Source organism: Balaenoptera physalus (genome assembly GCF_965194825.1).
Source record: "Balaenoptera physalus genome assembly, chromosome: 8".
Taxonomy (NCBI): domain Eukaryota; kingdom Metazoa; phylum Chordata; class Mammalia; order Artiodactyla; family Balaenopteridae; genus Balaenoptera; species Balaenoptera physalus.
The window spans coordinates 17,655,515-17,677,415 of NC_138887.1; the positions used below are offsets into that span (position 1 = coordinate 17,655,515).

A 21,901-nucleotide genomic window follows, 5' to 3' on the forward strand; every position below is an offset into this window, starting at 1 on the left:
GCAAATAGTAGGCACTCAGTCAACGTCTTATGAATGAATGGATGAATGAATGATTTAGATATTTAATCCTTTAAGTCAGTGATATTCAGCCTTTAGCCGTGCATCAGAATTGTTCCTTTGGGGTGGTGGCAGGGGTTCGTTTAAATACAGGTGACTGGGTCCCACCCCCAGAGTTTCTGCCTCAGTGGGTCTGGGGTCAGGCCCGAGAATATGCATTTCTGCCAAGCCAGCAGGCGATGCTGACGCTGTTTCCCCGGGGGCCGTACTTTGAGAACCACCTGCTTTGAGGGCCACTCCGCTTCTCCGAGCCTTCCAAAAGAGTGACATCTATAACTGTCTGACCTTGCCCCGTAGAACTGAGATATAAAATTGCTAGGGTTTGATCAGATGGAAGAGCTGCCTGAATTATTTTTTTATCAAAAACTACATTGTGCCTCTTGTACGATTATGAGAGAAGCGAGAATGGGATCTCCTCCTCCTTTATGACCGTGGCAGGACACAGCCAGCGGGCTGGGGTAGCGGGGCGCACCTTGCAACATTTAAGCCAGGTTACATCTCCATCCAGTTCTGGAATCCACGCTTAGTGTCAGATGCACTTAACTGCAAAGTTGAAATGAGACATGACCTTTTGCAGAAGCTGCAGATGAGCAGAAAGGGTACAGGAGAGGCGCATATGATACGTAAGGGAACACGTTATTTTGGTTATCTTGCAAAGTCTTTTCCTGCTGCCTGTCGGCCTAAGTAAAGTCATTAAGCCCCACCGAGTTCACAAACGAGGGAATTGCATAGCCTGAGGAAGGCTGCTCTCTGCAAAGAGTCATTCTCCTAATGCCAGATGTCACTTTGGATCGTAGGCAAGGAGCTAGAATTCCAAACCCAGGCCACAGGGGAGCTCCTCCCTTCCATACCCCTCTCGTCGGGAAAGAGCCCTCGAGACTGTGGGGACCCACAGTAGAGGCTGGGGACAGACAGTAGAGGGTACCAGAGGGACATCAGACTCCCTGAACAGAAAGGAGATCAAGATGGAACCTGAGAAAGCAATTGAAGGGAGGGAGGGGACCAAGGCCTTCCTCTGAGGTAGTGAGAGTATATTAGTAACCTACTGCTACATAACAAGTGACCCCAACATTTAGCCACTTAAAACAATAAATATTTATTGTCAAGACGTGGGAGCAGCTTAGCTGGGTGGTTCTTGCTCAGGGTCTCTCGTGAGGTTGCAGTCAAGCTGTCTTCCAGAGCTGCTGTCATCCGAAGGCTTGGCTGGCGCCTGAAGACCCACTTCCAAGGTGGCCCGCTCACCTGGCTGGTGGCAGGAGGCCTTGGTTCCTCCCCCTCAGTACCTTAGGCCTCCCCACAGGGCTGCCGACAGCATGGCGGTTCACTGCCCTCAGAGCCAACAACCTGAGGAAGAGGAGGGGGAGTCAGAAGGCCATTTATGACCTCTTCTCAGGAGTGACACACTGTCAGCCGCTTCTGCTTGATGCTGCCCGTTAGAAACAAGTCACTAGGTGCAGCCCATAGTCTTGGGGAAGGGAATGAGTCTCCACCCCCTGAAGGAGTGCCACCACAAAGAGAGAGCCTCTTTCATCCTCCTCTTGCCGGGCTCAGAAAAGCACAAGGGTGATTGGTAAAGGATCTTTGGTGAAAAACGATGGGAGATTTTAAAAGGACCCCAGAACGGGCTGTGGGACTTTTGCCTGATTGAGCTGAGGATGGGTGGTGGGGGAGGGGAAAAGGCATTGGAAACTCTCTGAGGGCTTTGAGCCCACCATCCTGTAGGGGTCACGCGGGCCCCCTCTCTCTTGCTTAGAAAGGACTGAAGCCACCTCTGAGTCCCAAGGCTCAGGCTTGCTTCCAGAGAAGAGGGAGAAGAGGCTGGCTGCTTAGAGCCAACTCTGTGCTGGTGAGAGAGCGATAAACAGCCCTGTGCGTCTCCTTCTAGATTCTCTGCCTGCCAGGTCCCCAGCAGGGGAAGAACAGGGATCTCAGGCTGCAGTGGTGTCCTGGAATAAAGAGGAGCTTCTGAGCTGTGCCTATCAGGAAGGATATTTGGGGGGCGGGGGATGTTAGGAAGCAGGAGGGAGAGAAGCCTCGCTCTTTTTTATTGAAGTGATCCCACTCAGGACAATGGCTCGGTGCCACCAGGCATGACAGCGGCCAACCCTTTGTGGCTATGGCTCCTGGGTACCACACAGACACCCTCTCGCGGGGGGCAGATGTTTTTGTGGCCACCCCAGCTCCGTAAGTGGATTCCGCTTAGCTGTCTGCTCTTGAGGATGCCAAACCCTTGGTGGTCATATTGTACTGTGTCTCTTCTTATCTTCCCCATCATCCCCAGGGAATAAGCTAATCAAACTTGCTGATGATTTTACACTGAGAAGGAGATAGCTAATAACTTAGATGACAAGTATTAGAATACAATGTGATGTGGATAAATTGGGTCCATGTATTAAGGGCTATAAAATGAGATTCCATCAAGGCATGAATAATGGTGCCTGTGGAAAGGATTAATCAAATACCCCATTCAAAGGTATAGGAATTCTGGTCAGAGAGCTCCTGTTTAATTACACTGCTGACCGCACCCCCCCCCCCACTCCATTCCCCCTGAAACTGCTTTCTACTAGGAGATATATGGAAAAGAGTTTAGAGGAAAGAATTGAAAAATTGGGACATACGTTTTGATAGAACAAGATCATGAAGACAGATTTAAAGCAACCAGTGTTTAATTTAGGGGAAAAAAAAAGGCATTTGGCATGAGTAATCATTTACAAATGTCATTTCCAGAGGAGCCCTGTTGACACCATTCAGCAAATGCCAACAAAGCATTTACTTTCCAAAGGGAGAAAGCAAGACAAGAGAAATGAAGGCATCTTCAGGAATGGATCGGAGAATAGCCAAGCCATAGAGAAGAAGAAGTAGGTTTGAAGTGAACAATGCAGAAGGTAGACTCAACTTCTGAAAGATCTCGGAGGACTAGCATTATCTGGCGAAGGCTTCCTGGGAGAGGAGACTCCCGCAGAGCCCTGAAGTGTGGACAAGCTTCCACGTACTGCAAATTCGTGAGCACACTCTGGTGACAGGGTTTAGGGAGAAAATGGGCTGGAGCAGCTCAGGGGGCACCCGTGGGATTCGTCTTGCCATTTCCACCACCACCACCCTGGTCCAAGCTATCATCACCTCTCACCTGGACAACTACAGAAGCCCTCCAGATGTTTTCCCTGCTTCCACTCTTGCTCCTCTGCGATTCATTCTGCACACAGAAGTTAGAATCAAAGAAGTTAATCATGTCATTCTCTTAACTTGTGTCTACCCGTTGCTCTGAAGCTAAAAGTAAAAATCCTTGTCGTGGCTACAAAGTCTTGCGTGGTCTGAACCACATCCTGTGCTGGGCTCCCTTTCAGTCTCTATATGCCAGTCAAGCTGGCCTTTAAAATTTCAGCACATTGGGTCTTCCTGCCACAGGGCCCTTGCACGTGCTTTTCCTTCTCTGTATATGATTTTCTTTCATCCCCTCTTCCCAAAACTCTGACTCATCCTTCAGAATGCATCTTAATGATTACTTCCTCTTGAGAGACTTCCTGATTTTCATAACTAGGTCCGCTCTCCCTCATACCTTAAAAGCAAATGTTTGTGGTGTAAACATATAATTAATGTCTCCCCTACTAGGCCACAAGTTCTATGAGGGTAGGGACCCAGACTTTGCATCCCCCAGAACCTAGCACAGTTTCAATAAATCCGTATTGACTGCATCATGACATTTAATTAGGAGTAATGAGACTAGTTGAGAAATTCTACTTGACCAGTATGTAAGAGAATTCCATTATGAATTCTTACTGGCATGAAAACCTGAATTCCTGTCCAGACTCTGCCACCTGCTGGCTATGCTGGTATGAATAAATCCCAGATCCTCTCCGAGCCTGTTTCCTCCTCTGTAAAATGGAGGTACCAATAGCCACCTCACATGGTTGTAGCAAGAAATTAATAAAATAATATAAAAGCATTTTCAACTGTAAAACCAGGCATAAATATGCCCCATCCTTTTTCCTAGTGCCTGGCACACTGGGTCATTAAATATCTGTAAGATGGAGGGATGGATGGATGGGTGGATGGATGGATGAACAGATTATCATTTATGGAGCCAGTACAAGAGCCAAGAAGGGAACCTGGCATACGGACAGCATGATGGAAGCCAAAAGAGGAGAGAATTTCAAGAAGTAGGAGGAGTCTTGTTGATCACCCAGAATATCCCATACAGTAGAGCAGGCAAGAAGAATGAGGGGAAAAATCATTTAATTTGAGTAGAAGGAAGTCAGTGGTGACCTCAGGGCATGTCCTGTTCAGCCTTTTCTTGTTATCTGTGCTTTCAATGACATGCCTTAATTGTAACTTAATCACTTTACTGATTTTTATCTTTTTTGGGGGAAATCGAATTGATTTGCACATACAGCAAAATTGGCCAGATTACTCCAGCTGCTGCCAGCAGGTGCTGACAAGTGAACGTCAGAGGATAAGAAAATACACTAAACATTTATTTTAATAAGGCCTAGAAAACCTTAGTTATTTAATAAATTGCCATGGGTAATTCGGTTTCAGTTTCAGGGGCTGTTTCATTTTTCACTCCCTGCATTCTAGTCGGAATAGGGCTGTATGTGTAGGCAGGGACCTGTGGCGTGAGATCCATCTGAGGGCAACTGCTCATTCCTGGAGCATTTTTCTGTCTCTTTGATCGTACCTTACTACCTGCCACCACCATCCACGTAGAGTAAGTCACTCTAACACACACACACACACACACACACACACACACACACACACACACACACACACACACACACACTCTAGCTGAGCTCCTAGTCCTTTTGATTGGTTACTCCTGCATCATGGCCCCTTGGACTCACCTTGCTGCCAGGCCCTGATCCAGCCAGTCTGTTTGTCCAGAGACAGAAGGACAAAATCCCCTGCTTCAGACAGAAGAGTGTGATGGCTCACAGCCCAGCTCTGCTTCATCTAGCGCCCGCCCTCTCCCAGCTTAAATCTCAAGTGTAGAAAATGGGTATAATCGAGCTTCCTCAGAGAGGTGGTGTGAAGATTAAATGCCATGATGCATGTAACGTGCTTAGGCCGAGCCCAACCCAGCCTGAGAAGTGAATTAATAGAAGCCCGGAAGCCATGATAGATTTAACTCCCTTTCCAAGTTCTGCTGTATCTTTGAGCATCACTGCTGAGCCCCAGCCCAGCCTCCCCTTCAGAAGTTTCACATGGTGGGTGTTTCATACAGCGGGTCGCTCTTAGAGGGTGGAGTTGGAAATCTTGAAGAGGAGTCCAGGAAGGGCTTTGGGGTGGGGGCTGGAGTCGGGGGGCAGGGACAAGAAAAGCGTTCAGGGAAGAGCTCTGTGGAATTTTTAGTGATCCGGAGATGAGGCCTGGAAGAGCAGCAGGAGCCAGCCAGGAAGGCAAGGGGTTAGACTTGAAACATCAGAGTCACACCGTCACAGAGCCCAGGCGGGAAGGAATTCCAAGAAGGAGTATCACGCATTTCAGAAAGGTACACCAGACAGTAACTAAGAAAAAAGCTTCTGAATCATATTTGCCTTTTCAGCGAATTCAGATTAACTTGGTTCTGAGAATTTTAAACACACACATCGTATTGGAAATACCCTAGAGCGTTGTAAAAACCAGGGTTGGAAATCACTTTACCATCTACACGCTAAGAACAGGAGCCAATCTTGCCAGCAGATTTTAAAAACTACTGAGCTGGGCTTCCCTGGTGGCGCAGTGGTTGAGAATCTCCCTGCCAATGCAGGGGACACGGGTTCGAGCCCTGGTCTGGGAAGATCCCACATGCCGCGGAGCAACTGGGCCCGTGAGCCACAACTACTGAGCCTGCGCGTCTGGAGCCTGTGCTCCGCAACAAGAGAGGCCGCGACAGTGAGAGGCCTGCGCACCGCGATGAAGAGTGGCCCCCACTTGCCGCAACTAGAGAAAGCCCTCGCACAGAAACGAAGACCCAACACAGCCATAAATTAATTAATTAATTTTAAAAAACAAAACAAAAAACAAACTCCTGAGCCCAGGAGAGAAATCAGTCTGGCCGTCAAATCTACACTAAGTCCTTCTGATTACCTTCCGCCACTGCTCCTTCCCAGCCCCGCGTTCTCTCCGCTGTTAACAGGGAGGAGGAGGCACCCTCCTGATTTCTTTCACAAATACAATTCCTAAAAGAACCAAGGAGAGCAAGAAGAATAGAGAACCAGAATGGGACCACTTAAGGCCTCTGTCTAATTACTTTTATCCCCCCAATGTCTTTCAGGCCCCTTTTGTGGCTGTACAAATAATACTGTAGTAAAGTTTTAAAGGTTGTGTCTGTGGCCTATTGGGTTTGAAGAGTGCCTTGACTTTTGTTGTTGTTTTTATCTCTTGTCTTTTTTTTTTTAATTGAAATATAGTTGATTTACAATGTTGTGTTAGTTTCAGGTGTACAGTAAAGTGATTCAGTTATACATATACATATAAATATATATATTCTTTTTTTACATTCTCTTCCATTATAGGTTATTACAAGATATTGAGTATAGTTCCCTGTGCTATACAGTAAGTCCTTGTTGGTTATCTATTTTATATATAGTAGTGTGTATATTTTAAGAGTGCCTTGACTTTTGAATTTTTTTATTGTATCCATCAGTTTGGGAGCTTTTTTTTTTTTTCCTGTACAAATCAAAACAGTCCCCATACGTATTTAAGTTTAAGCATTAAAAAACCTTCCATCTCCGAGTATGACACTGTTCACTTCTTTTGTCCATTATGTGGGTGGCGTAGCCCTGGAGCATATAATTTAGGGTCCCAGACTTATCGGGGGTGTCTGGAGGTCACCGTTAAGTGGATACATTTCTTTATTAAGTCAATATTTGATAAAGCCTTTTGAAAATGCTAATATGTATGTTCATGTGACTGCCTGCTAAGATTAAAGAAAAAAATTTAAAGCTTGCTTTTATTGCTCCAAACCATAAGTAAATGGCCAGATCTATCTTCCTTTCATCTATCATTTATATTTATTACATTTGGTGAGTCTGGTTAGTGGTTTAGATTCCTTAGGTTTTTACTACATCCAGGCTTCTATTATGCAATCATCTCTGATAAAACATAATGGGATACAACCCTGGACCCTGGAGCATAACGTGATTCCAGAGCCCATTGCAAATGTGTTTCCTACTAAAGCAAACTATAGTGGAAGACATTAAAGAGAAGCATTCCTCGGTCACTTCCAATTGCAAAAAAGAAAAATTTCAAAAATCACTAGTTCCACAGAGAGCTCCCCCCAGATCACGTTTTTCTCCCTGCTTCATTACTTCTATTGTGAGAGCTCCCTTGCCCACACACTCATGAGAAAGCGATCATGGTGGGTTATGCCCTCCTTAGAACATAGCTTGCATACAGGTTTTTTTAAAACAGGTGATTATCTGCATTAAGAATGCATGCACTTGGATGTGTTGGCATGCACCAAGGGCAAAACCCAGACAGTAGGAAACCGCAGGTTAGACAGCCTGAGTCTTCAACAGATAAACTGTACGGGAAATAGATGGAGGGAAGTGGTCACTTGAAAGAAGCTTAAAAGGCATCTAAAAAATGGGCAAAACTAAACAACAGTGTCTAAGGATACACACTAGGGTGATAAAACCATAAATAAACACAAGGAAATACAGTAAGTCCCCTACGTACGAACGAGTTCCGTTCCGAGAGTGCGTTTGTAAGTCCAATTTGTTTGTAAGTCCAACAAAGTTAGCCTAGGTACCCAACTAACACAATCAGCTACACTGTACCTGTTAAATCATTGCTGCTTTTATGCTTGCTTCCGGATATCCTGGGCTTGAAATAAAGATACTGTATTACTGTACTCTGTACAGTACTGTACAGTAAAGTACACAAAAGCACAACCAGTTGTAGAGGATGCACACACATGACAAGGCACACCAGACACGTGAACTGACTTACGCGATCGGACACGTGAACGCATGTTCGCATCTTTGAAATTTTGCAACTTGAAGGTTTGTATGTAGGGACTTACTGTAAAGACTGTAAGTCAAGAGTGTGGCTACTTTGGAAGGAGGGAGGGGCTGCGATTGGGACAGATGCACAGAGGGGCCCTGGTGGCCGGCAAGGTTCTCTTCCGCCACCTGCTATCCACTACGAGGGTGTTTGCCTTCTAATCAATGCGATGCATTTGTTTTGTGCGGGTTTGAGTGTCTGTGCTTTATTTTGGAGTACAAAGTTTTCATTTAATGAGTCCACTTGGGGTTCACATTACCTACAGTCTTTCAGGAATTTGGCTTTGGGGTGTGTCTTATAATAAAATATGTCTTAGTTTTCTCGTGAAGAGGAGTCCTGTCATTCCAGCTGGAAATGCACCAGTGGGATTGTCTGGCGGTTTAGTCAAAAATGAGAAGGAAAAGAGGGTCGATTTTTTTTATATATATAAATTTATTTATTTACTTACTTACTTACTTACCTGTTTATTTTGGGCTGCTTTGGGTCTTCATTGCTGCACGTGGGCGTCGATTGATGGAAATTTTCTGGGTTCTGGTTGCTGAAGACTCCCGTGGTCTTTCTTTTTTCCCTCCTTTCATTTGTATAGTTGATTGTCTAGTTCCTTGCTTTTCGTAATGGCTTAGGCCCTGCAAACCCTCCTCACCTAAACAAAAGCTAGAATCCCGACAACAGCTGTACCGCTCCTGCCGTCACTCCTCCCTGGTCTGGGGTCACCTTTAAAGACCACGGGGGGAATCCCCTGGCGGTCCAGTGGTTAGGTCTCCGGGCTGTCACTGCTGAGGGCCTGGGTTCGATCCCTGGTCAGGGAACTAAGATCTTGTAAGCAGCGCGGTGCGGCCAAAAAATAAAATAAAATAAATAAATACCACAGGGGTTTGCTTACTTTACTTACCCCTGCCGTTAGTCCCCCACTTTCTCCACCTCTGTGGTCCCTGCAAATGCCAGTCTGAAGTGGCCACCCTAGTGTGATTTTAGGGTGACCTCTGACAGACCTGTCCCTCCAGCTGGGACATCATTCCTTTACCTCAAGGCTTTCACCAAAGCATTTACCAACTTAGTGTGAATAAGGTAGACGAGAGTCTGTTTCAGTAGAGGGTGTAGTCAGAAAGAGCAAGACTCTGGAAACCTGAGGTGGGAGCCCAGTAAGGGAAGACCCGAAAGGGGGTTGATGGGAGCTTACCTTTTCTTCTTTTTCTTCTTCTTAGCAGACCTGGCCTTGATATTTTTCAGCTTCAATCTAGAATCTCACTAGAACACAACATTTGCATCTGCCCCTGAGGCTTCATGAAGCTAGTTGTCCAACTCCGTCAGTGCATAAGCCTGAGTCCAAACCTGTTCGGGAATCAGCAGGGTAGATCAGCTCCATGAGGGCAGGGACCTCATCTGGTCTTGCTCACCATTCAATTCTCAACCTCTTGCACAGGGCTTGGCGCAGAGTAGATGCTCAGTAAACACTTGATGAACAAATGAATGAATAAACAAGGGACCGGGCCAACATACAGCTTGCAGCAGCAGAGGGAGCACAGGTGGGCAGTGAGAAAGCCACCACTGTCACTCTGATCACTCTGCAGGCCCCTGGGGACATCACCTTCCCGGTCACCTCCACCCCTGAGCATCTCCTCATCTGCAGCCCAGGGTTGACTAGCTCTGCTCTGTGCCTCCCTGTCCTCAAGGAGAAAATCAGCCAACACCTCATTCTTGAGAAGTGACAGCTCTCATCACATTTCTCCCACTGGCACAGCACTTTGGGGTCACAGAAGTATTTCCCCCACACATTGTCTAAATTCTCACTACTCAATAATCGCATGAAGTAGGTAGCTCCCACTTTATAGAGGAGTAAACTGCGGCCGAGAGAAGGATTAAAATGACTTTTGAGGGGCAGGGCTATACCTAGAACCTGGAACTTGGGCTCCCCACGTCCAATATCCTTTCTGCTGCACTGCCCTAGGCCCTGTTGCAAATCCAAATAAAGGGGGATGAAGAGTCAGCCCTTGCCCTCAGGGAGCTTCAAATCTAATTCAGGCACAGAAAACTACCTTAAACAATAGATATGGGTCAGTAAAAATATTGTAGCACTGCTTGATCCTTCCCCTGTTTTATTTCACACAGATGCTGTGAAAGGTTATTTTGCTGTTGTTTCTTAGAAAGGTTCTCTCTATGTAAACTTACTTACAGAGTATAGACTGGGGTGGCCTAGCAGTCTTCACTGTCTGCCGAAATGGGGAGGAGGGGGAGAGCTTAAATAGTAGCAACTCAAAGGAAATCCCAAAGCCCTTATTTTAACTAACGGTGTCAGTCCCACCCTTCAGCGGATCTCATTAGAAATAACCACATCATAGATAGAAAAAGGAAAGCAAGGATCTAAATGATCCATAATCTAGAAAACCACTCCCTGACACCCGTGCTGTAATAGAGTTAACACTACTGCCTTGCACGCACAAATGTCTGTGCTTTTGGACTCTTCCCACCAAGCCCTCTCACATCTCTTGCCTCTTCTCATACTCTCCATGACCCCATGCAGGAGGCAGGGCTGGTACTGAGGCTTAGAAGCATTATGTGATTTGCCCAAGGCTCCTCACGAGTTAGTGGCATTGCGGGAACTTGGACCCATGCTCTTCCCAGCCCTCACCTCTTTTCCCACTTCCTTTCCTGCAGTGGCCCCTCTTGGGCTCCTCTTTCAGCCGTCCTTAAGAAGGACCCAGCAGGAGTTCCCTGGTGGCCTAGTGGTTAGGACTCCGGGCTTTCACTGCCGTTTCCCAGGTTCAGTCCCCAGTCGGGGAACATCCCACAAGCCGTGCGGCACTGCCAAAAAGAAAAGCAGGAGGACCCAGCAGTGGCAGCTCAACGACTTGCGCGCCCACGGCACTGGCTCTTGCCAACACTGGCTCACATTACAGTGGTTAAGTGTTCACTGACCGCTTTGTTGTTCTAGTCACTTAATTAGTCTATGCCTAGGAGGAAGAGGTGCTTTATTTAGAAGCTTAATAGTGAACACCTCTGAGAGTCCAGTTCACTATGAGCTTGATGACTTTGGGATGATCTCAGGGTCTGCCTGCCGTGCTCCCGATGCACTTAGACCAGGAGGATAACCAAGGAGGGCTTCGTCCGAGATGCAGCCAGTGTGCTGAGTACGCTTCAGTGTGCTGAGGAGGGTTGTGACTAGGTTCGAGAAGGAGGACAGACAGATGCTGGAAGGTAGGGTAAAGAGAAAAACGACATTTTAGGACCTTCAGAAAAATAACCAGATCTTTTAATGCTCCTCTTAGGACAAAACGAGAGTAGAATTTATTGTCTGTGGCCCCAGGTTGGGGATAGCACTGAGGTTCACGTCGGTCTGTCAGCCTCGACTGCACATTAGGGCGACCTGGGAACCTTTCACATATCCTGATGGCAGGCCTGGCATGAGATCTTTAAAACGCCACACATGGTTCCAATGTGCAGCCAAGCTTGAAAATCAACGATCAGATGGGTGATGGTGGCTAGTCAGGTGTTGAGTCCTGGCTGGGCTGAACTACATTTCCCAGAATTCCGTGTCCTGTGGGTTGCTCATTGGCTGGGGACAGAGAGATCCGGGGAGATCTGGCGGACGGAGGGGCAGCTATTTTGTAGCGCGTGTGTTGTAGCCTGTCGGCGGCTCACCTCGCTGGCACGGGCAGCGGCCACGCCTGCAATTGCTCCACCTTCCCCGGATCCTCCTTCAGCCTCTCCGACTCCTGCGCCAGGTCTGTGTGTTTAGCTCCTTGATGAAGGGCCCCGGCTTCTGGGGGGACATGCATAGCATGAAAGTCAAAGGCAACGAGAACGGACAGGAGTTTCAGTCCATCTTCATGGAGTTCCAGTTAAGGCTTGTGGGTCCCAGATTGTTCTTGGTCTCCGCCACTTTCCGTCCTTCTTTCCTTCCCACTGCCTGCCCTGTGGACCTCATGCTCCAGCATCAGATGCAAAAACAACAGCCTTATAGAGGTCATTTAACCAGCAGTTGCTGTTGCAAAAACTCAAATAACTGGAATAGACCCATAGATCTACAGGTACATATACATGTATGTTCAGATCCATCCAGTAGTTCTGCTGCTTGGATTGAACGCTGACTGATACAGGTGGTTTTCAGAATTGAGGATTAAGGGATTGTTTTTATCTAGAGATAAAAGAAAGAGTTTAAGAAAGAGATACCCGCGGCTCTGATTGAAGGGGAAGGCAGGTCTGACAGCTCCCTGTCTCTGCCCCCAACCCCTAGGGTGACACCTGAGGGGCGATTTGGAAACCTTTGGTAGATTGGTGGACTCCAAGCCTGATGGTGCATGGGAAACCCCTGGGGAGATCTTAAACATGCAAATTTCTGGGCTTCACCTCACATTTCGGAATCAGAATCTCATAGGTTTGGGTCCGAAAATGAGAATTTTTTTTAAAGCTTCCTTTACCCCAGCTTTTCTGGGGTGCTTGTAGCTTGTTTCTTCATCTGGGTGTTGGTTACATGAGGGTGTTCTGTACATCCAAAGTCATCAGGTGGCACACTTGTGATTTGTAGCATCTCTTGTATGCGTGTTGTACCTCGACTTAAAAAAAAAAAAAAAAAAAGTCCGTCCCCTCCCGCCCCCACCCCCCCCATAATCCCATATTCCAGTGACTGGCCAAAACTGAGAACCACTGGCCTAGATGATTCCTTGCACCCATCCTGGCAAAATTCAGAGAAGAGGAACAGGAAAAAATTCAGCAACTGGGGAATAGTTAAGATGTATCCATAATCCTAATGATACAGTTCCCTGCAGTTATTACAACATTAAAGAGGAATATGAAACAGTGAGGCAGCGAGCCAGCTCGAAGTGATAGAAGTAGGTTGCAAGGGGGATGGGAGAGGGCAGTTAGGAAGATCACCTTGGAGCCAGACCACTGAAAGCTTTGGACGCCAACTGAGAAAAAGGAAAAGCCACTTTCAAAGAGTGAGGGCTTTATTTTAAGGAGCAGTGAGGGGCCCCCTTACGGATTTTGAGAACGGTGATTGATAAAGGTGGCATTTTTGAAAGTGCAACTGTAAATATAAAATTATATTATCTGTCATATTTAACTGCTCACAAAAGACATTGTTTGAAGTGCAAACTGGTGGACGACAGAGCAGGCCCTGGGGCTGGGAATCCGGGGCCTTTATCTTCCTCTGGTGTCAAGACAGACTTTTCCATCTCAGCTACTTTCTGAAGTGCCTGCAGTCTATACACTCTGTTCTGGCATGCACTTAAATAGAAAAAAAAAAAGATAAAGCCCCAGTTCTTCCACTCGAAGGCCTAGGAGGTTCCTATAGGGCACAGCTCTTATAGGTACAGTAAGATTTTATAATCATAGTGCACGGAGAAACTTCACAGGCTGATTCATTTTTTAGGCAATGTGTTCAATAGTCATTCTCAACAGGGAGTTTGGACCTGGGCGAGGGGGTTTCAGAGGTGACAGACAGCAGAGAATTGGATTGAATTACAATCATCTCTGGGGCTTTTTGAAATAAAGAAGTGCAGGCCCTACCCCACCCGTCCACCCCCCATTCTATTGGTGATTCTGCCACTCCTTCAGTCTGAATCCACCAGCCTAAATGCTGTCTCATGTCTTCTTTAATTTCCAGAGATGGAGTTTTGACAATCCCTTTTAGTGGCCCTTTTCTGAGTGTGACAACTTTGTGCACCTTCGACCCCCCGCCTCCCGCCCAAAAAGACAACTTCAAAGTCTAGAACTCCTGAGTTTTCAAAATAAGGGCAGAATTAGACTTAAAAGCAAGTATTGGTTAAGAAAATCAAACCATAGACGTCATCAGACTCCTTTTGAAAGACATATTTTCTTTCTCATTTTCGTTTGACTGCAGTATTTTCATTTTACCCTTTCTTCCTCTCCCAGGCAGTAACCATACCCTAAACTGGATTTGGAGGACTATCCAGAGAGAATTCCTTGATTCCACAGGGAATCCCCTCTGAAACCCAGCACACTCCTAAACATCTCTCCACCAATTCACTGGCACGCACAGAGGGCATGCACAGACCTATCTTCACATTAGTTTCTGCTAAAATAGTTAGCAAGACAAATCTAATAAGGAAAACAGTAACATGGGGCGTTCCGAAGTGAGAGGCCAATTCCTGAACATCCGCGCCATTTCCTTCCTTCCCCTCCTCCAGATGATTTGAGAATTGATGTCCAATGTCCACGAGTTGCCTCTCCCACTCCCACACCCCTCCCCAACTCAGGGCCTTTCCCCAAACTCACTGAGAGCTCTTCTCCACAGTTTTTTCTTGCCAGCATTTTTGAGGAAAGGGAAGCTCACTTTAATTAGTCTGCCCTTCTGGTTCACGAAACCACCCGACATTGCCCTTGATCTCCCAGGGTGGGCCCGGCTCTGGGGACACAGAGGCAGCCCTGTCCACGCCCGGCTGCAGGTTGTTTTCCTCAGCTCGTGTGCGGCAGCGCCCAGAGCACTTCCCATGGTAATCAAAGTTGGCAGATGCAGAGGTGCAAAAGCCCCAAGCCCCAGGCTTGAGGAGGAAGCCTCTGGAAGCACGAGGGTGAGCCTCCGCTTTCTGGCTCAGTCATCCCCAGGCTCAGGTAGCCAAGAGGACATGCAGCTGGGCCAGCGTCCGGTAGGAGGATCCCTGCGACATAGGGCGTGTGTCTCCATGGACCGCAGAGGCTAGCACCTGTGTGTCCATTTGTGTGGTCCAGCAGGTAACATCTGATCAGAACAGAACTCCAGAATGCTGAAGCTGGAGCGATCTCCAAGATCCAGCCTCTACACCCCCTTGTTACGCCCCGACTCACTGAAGCCATGCAGGTGATTTGCCCAGAGTCCCTCAGGCAGAGAGAGAGCTGGGCCACTCTTCGTGGCGTTCCAAGTCCAAGTCCAGCATTCCACCACTGCCTCTTGCCTCTTCTCACAAATGTAAGCTAAGTCTGCTCTGACCATGTCTTCTCATAATTATTTTATGATCAGGACTGTGGATGGCCAGGACATTAACAGGTCTAACAGAGAGTCACAAGACTCTCAGACCTGGAAAAGTCATTGCCCCACCCAGGCTCGGCTTTGGGGTTGGGAGGTATAGATATGTTTTTTATATATATATAATATATGCATAATATATATATATATATATTTTTAACCACAAGTAAGCCATTAAGCTGATTTACCTTTTTTTATATATATTTTTTCCTAAATTTATTTATTTATTTTTCAATTTTTGGCTGCATCGGGTCTTCGTTGCTGCATGCAAGCTTTCTCTAGTTGCGGCGAGCGGGGGCTACTCTTCGTTGCGGTGCACGGGCTTCTCATTGCGGTGGCCTCTCTTGTTGTGGAGCACGGGCTCTAGGCGGGCGGGTTTCAGTAGCTGTGGCTCGCAGGCTCTAGAGCGCAGGTTCAGTAGTTGTGGCGCAGGGGCTTAGTTGCTCAGCGGCATGTGGGATCTTCCCGGACCAGGGCTCGAAGCCGTGTGCCCTGCATTGGCAGGCGGATTCTTAACCACTGCGCCACCAGGGAAGCCCAAGCTGATTTGCCTTTGTTTCTTCTTTCTTAGTCCTCTTTTCAGTTACTTTTTATTTAGGTCTCTAACGGACTTTTGCAGACGTGGGGTTTTCCTGAGAACTGTGACTACAGGCACAAGATGTAATGTCTCTTAACCTGAGTTATGATAAACTACATTGAACCGTGTTACAATGAAAAAAAGTCATTGCTTTTTCTTTTTTTTTTATTGATTGAGTTTTGGCTGCGTTGGGTCTTCGTTGCTGTGCACAGGCTTTCTCTAGTTGCAGCGAGCGGGAGCTACACTTTGTTGCGGTGTGCGGGCTTCTTATTGCCGTGGCTTCTCTTGTTGTGGAGCACGGGCTCTAGGCATGCAGGCTTCAGTAGTTGCAGCATGTGGGCTCCGTAGTTGTGGCTCACGGGCTCTAGAGCGCAGGCTCAGTAGTTGTGGCACACGGGCTTAGTTGCTCCGCGGCATGTGGGATCTTCCCGGACCGGGGATCGAACCCGTGTCCCCTGCACTGGCAGGCAGATTCCTAACCACTGCGCCACCAGGGAAGTCCCAGAAAGTCATTTCTTAAGTTATGTATTGACATATGGAATTTGTGTACCGTGATTTTATATATGTTTTCACATACTGGTGGAAGTGTCCCTTACACCAGTTTGGGGGAGGAATTGTTACAGGGGGACTTTTTTTTGAGATATAATTGATGGAACATTGTATTTGTTTTAGGTATATAATATAATGATTTGATAAATGTATGTATATTTTTTAATTCATCCAATGAGTAATGCAGGTACCTGCTAAAAAATTCAAAAAGTACCAAAAGGGTCCACACTGCCAATGTCCCTCCTCCCTTTGTCCCCAGCTACCCATTCACCCTCCCAGAGGCCATGGCTGTTAAATCCTCCCAAAGATGGGCAAGCATAGATGTGCTTGTTTCTTTTTCTTTTTTAATAAATGGGTGTGTATTATCCATATATACACTGTTCTGCTCCTTGCCTTTTTGACTTAATGGGTTCATTCATTAGTTTAACAAATATATATTGAGCTCCTGTTATGTGCCAAGCCGTGGCTGGAATACAGGGGGAACCAAATAGATTCCCAGCCTCTAGGAACTTAGTAGGGGATAGAAACAGTAAACAAATAAGCATGTGATGCCAGGAGAAGAAAAGTCAGTGTGAGGAAAGGCAGTGTGAGGAAAGGCAGGGTGTGCTCTTATACATGAGCTAGTCAGGGAAGGCCTGTCTGAAGAGGCTTGAGGCCAGGCCCTGCGTGAAATCAGAGTCTTGTGGATACTGAGCAGAGGGGACCGTGGGAGAAAACCCTGAAGCTGGCGCACGCTTAGCTGGTCATGCTCCTGTACAGCAAAGGGCCGGGTGCCTGAGCTGCTGTAGGTGAAGCATGGCGAGAAAGGAGCTGGCCCACACAGGGAGGCCCAGTCAGCTAAACCCTTGTAAGGACTTGGGTTTGATTCTCAGTGAGACGAAAGTTCTTGGACAGCTTTGAGCTGGGGAGAGACAGGCTCACGCTGGTTGCTGGGTGGGGAACACACGGTGGAAAGGGGAAGGCTGGGGTCAGACACCATCAGAAGGTGCCCGGGGAAGTTCAGGCAAGAAATCACGGTGGCCTGGGTTGTGACAGCGGCATTGGGGAAAAGCAGGTTCTGGAGGTACTTGGAAGGTGGGCTGATAGGATCTGCAGGTGGTTTGGCTGTGAGGTGTCAGAGAACCGCAGGAGGCTAGGGTGGCCCTTGGGTTTGGGCCTGGACAACTGGGTGAACGGTGGTGCTGGACCGAGATAAGGGAAAGCAGGGGAGGGGAGAAATCTAGCACTTGGTGTTGGATGTGTTACATTAGACGTGCCAATTCAATGGGCAGGCGTTGGCAGATGGCTAGATATAGGAGTGTGGACTTCAGACAGAGGTCAGGGTCACAGAGACAAGTCTGAGGCTCATTAGCATATAGGTGGTCCTTAGAGCCCTGGGGACAGATGAGATTAGAGCAGCTGCCCAACATTTTTCATTCCATGGTTCCTCTGGAGTAAACAGAGAGAAGGACCCCAGGGCCTCCAGCCCCATCCTGACAGGGCCCCAACCATTGCCCCAGAGGCCGAGGGGATCGATGTCCTGTCACAGCTGTCACTCGTTTGCAGCCGTGTGAAGGAGAAGACAGAGCACTGGGCTGGGGTCCGGATCTGGAATCCGGGGCTGCGTGGCAGCCAGCCTAAGTCCCCTCCCGGGGCCTGGTCGCATCACCTGGAGGCTTTGAATTAGGTGATCTCAGAGGACCCTTTCAGTAACATTGTTTGCCCGTAAGTCAAGTGGTATGAAGAGTACAAAAAGAATTCCTGTACACCACCCACATGAAAAAAAATACACATTATAAGGACATTCGCGAAAGTGAAAGGGAAATAGTGCAGTCAGTTGTGGAATGCTGTTCTGGGTTGGTGGGGGGAAGGTAATTTCAAACTTAGAGAAAAGTTGCAAAAATAGTTCAGACACTCCTCCCCATACATATGGGTGTGTGTATGTATATATATATATATTTTTTTTCCATTTTTTATATATTTTATACATTTTTGAACTGTTTGAGAGTAAGTTGCAAATATCATGTCCCTTTACCCCTATATATTTCGATGTGTATTTCCAAAGGTATTCTCTTACATAACTCCAGTGTAGTTATCAAAATCAGGGAACTAATATCACTGATACGGACCTAATTCAAATTTTGCCAATTACGCTGTAAGCAAAAAAAAAGTTAGAAATCCAGGATGACCTGTGCGTTTAGTTAGCATGCCTAGTTGGTCTCCTTTACTCAGGGATCATCCTTCAGTCTGCCAGTCTCAGCCTTGACTCTTGTGAAGACTCCAGGTCATGTGTTTTGTAAAATGTCCCTCGGTTTGGTTTGCCTGATGTTTCCTCCTGGTTAGAGTCGTGTTTTTCACTGGAGGGTGGAAGGCTCTTTAAAAGGGGGTAAGATCTGAGTCTGGGAAGTTGGGCCGAGGATGAACAGAGATCAGGACAGCCCTTTGGGTGAGGACCCGATCTCTGCGAAGCTTGAATGGGATTTAAAAGAGAACATTCACCTGGTGTGGACAGAGCATGTGTGAAATACATTCTGAGCTAACATTTTGGCAAGAAAGGGGGCCCTCTCCCCAGTAGACTTATTCTCCCCCGTCATTCTGAGCGTGTCTGATAAATCATTGCTTCTGTGTAAGGCCTGAGCGGGCAGTGACCTGAGAGATGGTGATGTTTCTCTTGTTTTACAAATGGGAGACCCGAGGCCCAGGGAACACGTGCATTCAGGGGCAGAGCTGGGAATTAAGCCACGCCTAGGCCTCCGATCTCACACTCTTTCCACTCAACTGTGCTGTTTCAAAATCTCTTATAGCATATTTTCCAAAAGCCCTTGCTTGGCTTTGCTCAAAAACAAGGCTTGAATAAAGATTCTAGCTCCATTTTCCACTCATGTCAGTGATTGATACTTGAGTAACATCCAGGATTGCTGTCATCGAGGGCATAATTTGCAGAGATTCAAAGACCAATTTTATTGTTACTGAGACGGAAAGATCTATTTCCTCAGAAGTTGTCAGAGTTAGAGGGGACCAGTAACCACCAGGGCGTCTTGCTGGCTGATTCTGAAAGGAAGCCTTGCTGCCTCTGGCATCGTGAGCTTTTGTGGCAGTGGGCCAGGAGTCAGAAGGCCCAAGCGCATGTGTGCGGGCACCGCCTGGTGTGTGACACGGCGTGGCCGTCAGCCTCCAAAGTGAAGAAACCTCAACAGCCATCACTGCCTTTTCAGTGTCGGCCTGAGGGGCACGTGGAACCTTGGAAAGATTGCCTTGTGGACTTGACAGATGTGGTGGTGATCATCACCTCCTTACCCAGCCGAGAATTCTCGAAGAGAAGACTTCATTCTTGTAGGAACCGCTAAGGGAGGCTGCGCCGCCCACCCTCGGTGCCCCGGTTGGAGCGCTGGGTTCAAGTCCAGCTCTGCAGCAGACTGCCTAACCTCTGCCAGCTTCTGGCGGTGGGCCTAGTGTGCTGAGTTCCTGGCCCCAGCTCCTGGCACAGATAACGCAGTCATCCTTGGTTTTTCCTCTTCTCCATCCTGTATTTTCTGTCCTCCTGCTCTTCCTTTCCCCTCTCGGACTCCCTCAGTAAAAGCAAGGGTTACTATTTTGTACCAAAATATAAATCACGTACAGTGGCTGGGAGGCTGAGTCCCATGCATCTCCAACCAGGAAAGTAAAAACCCCAACAAATCCTAGTTTGGAAAGCAGTGAGCTTGGCCTTAGGAGACTGGCTCTCTCCAAAGAAGCATTCGCTTCATCATTTTAGCTGGAGGATCAGGGCTGGATGCTGGGATGGGTATGGGTGTGTCGAGAGGGGGAGGAAAGCAGTGGACACCTGGAGATATCCACTAGGGGTAGCTATAGGATCACCAGCCAGGGACCTGTTTTGTTGGAGGGACCAGATTATATGTATGTGTATGGGAAGTGGGGTGTTTTTTTTCATTCAGCATGGAAGTAGCTTTCCTGGAAGTATGAATATGGAGAAAATAAACAGTCTGAAAGTTTACATGAATGGTTGTGAATGTGAAATAGGTTAGCAATGTAAGTATTTAGAATAGCATCAGGATGAACCCTCAGCAAGTGGTAACCATTTTTTGTAGTGTTTAAGGGCATAGATTCTGGAGCCAGATTGCCTGGGTCCACATCCCAGCTCCAACATTTCTAGTTGTGCAGCCTTGGGGAAGTTACTTTACCTCTCTGTGTCTCGGTTTCTTCATCTGTAAAATGGGCATAATCATAGTACCTACATGATAGGGTTGTTGTGAAAATTAAATGAGTTTGTTTACATAAGGCACTTACAAAAGTGCCTGGCATATATTATGTACAATGTAAGAGTTATTGCCTACTGTACTGATGAGAAGGTCAGTGAGAGAACTGGATTTTGCTCATATCCAGGCATATTTGAGAACACCAATGAAGAGACTAGTAATCTTGAACTTAAAACACAGGATATTTTTCAAGGCTAGGTTCCTGCACCAGACAAAGCCACTCATGGGACAGCGCATGCTTCCTCTTCTGAAGCTCTGGTTCTCCACTGGAGACATTTGGGTCTCCTTGCCTCCGTACATGACAATGTGTTCTTTGAACAAGGATCTCGACACCCACCGTATTCATTTCTTAGGGCAGCTGTAACAAAGTACCACAAAAGGAATTGATTGTCTCACAGTTCTGGAAGCCGGACGTCTGAGATAAGGTGTCGGCAGGCTTGGTTCCTTCTGAGGGCTGCGAGCAAGAGTCTGTTCCCAGCCTCTCCCCAGCTTTTGGTTTGCAGACAATCTTTGACCTTCCTTGGCATGTAGATGCATCACCCCAATCTCTCCCTTCATCTTACCATGGTGTTCTCCCTGTGTGTATCTGTCTGTCTCTGTGTCCAAATTTCCCTTCTACAAGGACAGTTCTATTAGATTAGGTCCCACCCTAAGGACCTCCTCTTAATTTGGTCATCTGCAAAGAACCTATTTCCAAACAAGGTCACATTCACAAGTACTGGGGGTGAGGACTTCAACACTGTTTAGAGGGACACAATTGAATCCCTAACATTCACAATCCCTCAACCTCTCATGTCCGAATTATGGAAACTGCCTTCCAGTTGGCTGATCCATTACCCCACACCTCCCATTCCCACTCACCTTCCACACAGGGGGTGGAAAATCATCCTCCGACTCCATTTTCACCGCGAGGCATATCTTGCATTCCTAATACTGTGATCAGAAAACAACACTGAGCTCAAATGCGTCCAAATCAAATACCATCAGCACCACGTTGAAAGCCCAGCCTGGACCATGTTGCAGGGAGGGGTATGACCTGGTCCTGGGTAAAGAAAACTAAGGCTTCGTTTTGTGTGAGGGGCTCTCCACTGGCCCCGAGGGGCTCTCCACTGGCCCCGTGCTCGGGCTGAAGTTCCGTGTGGGAAGGAGGCAAAGGGGCTATTCGGAGCCATTTGAGTTTTCTCTGGGCTCTTTTCCTGTATCCAGAGATAGCTTCATGGTAGAATTAGCATTTGGAGCCGAGGGTCATCTCTGCTCTGCTGCTGCCCAGCTGTGAACTTGGACCTGCCTCTCTGGAGCTTAGTGTTCTCATTAGTCCACTGAGGGAGCTGGATTCACAGTGAAGCTCACTTTATCTTGTTTAATCCTCACGACGAACTGCTAAAGCAGGTGTTGGTATCCCCATTTCACAGGTAGGAAACCTCTTAATTAAGAAATTAAAGGACCCACAGTTTTGTATTAAGTGACCCTGCCTCCTTTGTTTTTTCTTTTCCATCATGGTTTATCACAGGATACTGAATAGAGTTCCCTGTA

At 47.3% G+C, this 21,901-nt stretch overlaps 1 protein-coding gene and 1 long non-coding RNA gene across 9 annotated transcripts in view; one reads left to right on the plus strand and one right to left on the minus strand.

Annotated features, from left to right (window-relative positions):
- The window catches only part of ATXN7L1 (ataxin 7 like 1), a 236,720-nt gene that overhangs the window by 103,911 nt on the left and 110,908 nt on the right, over positions 1–21,901 (plus strand). Inside the window, exon 4 of one of the 8 annotated variants that reach the window (XM_082473447.1) lies at positions 2,844–6,023. The exons of the other annotated variants lie outside the window; for them this stretch is intronic. Within the exon in view, the coding sequence (XP_082329573.1) occupies positions 2,844–2,919 (76 nt within the window). The 3' untranslated portion in view covers positions 2,920–6,023. Of the gene's footprint in view, positions 1–2,843; positions 6,024–21,901 lie in introns of those variants that run through there. 8 annotated transcript variants of the gene reach the window in all.
- LOC309666305 overlaps positions 15,161–21,901 on the minus strand; it is a 386,060-nt gene continuing 379,319 nt past the window's right edge. Inside the window, exon 3 of the long non-coding RNA XR_014267032.1 lies at positions 15,161–15,392. This is a non-coding gene — a long non-coding RNA (uncharacterized lncRNA). The remainder of the gene's footprint in view (positions 15,393–21,901) is intronic.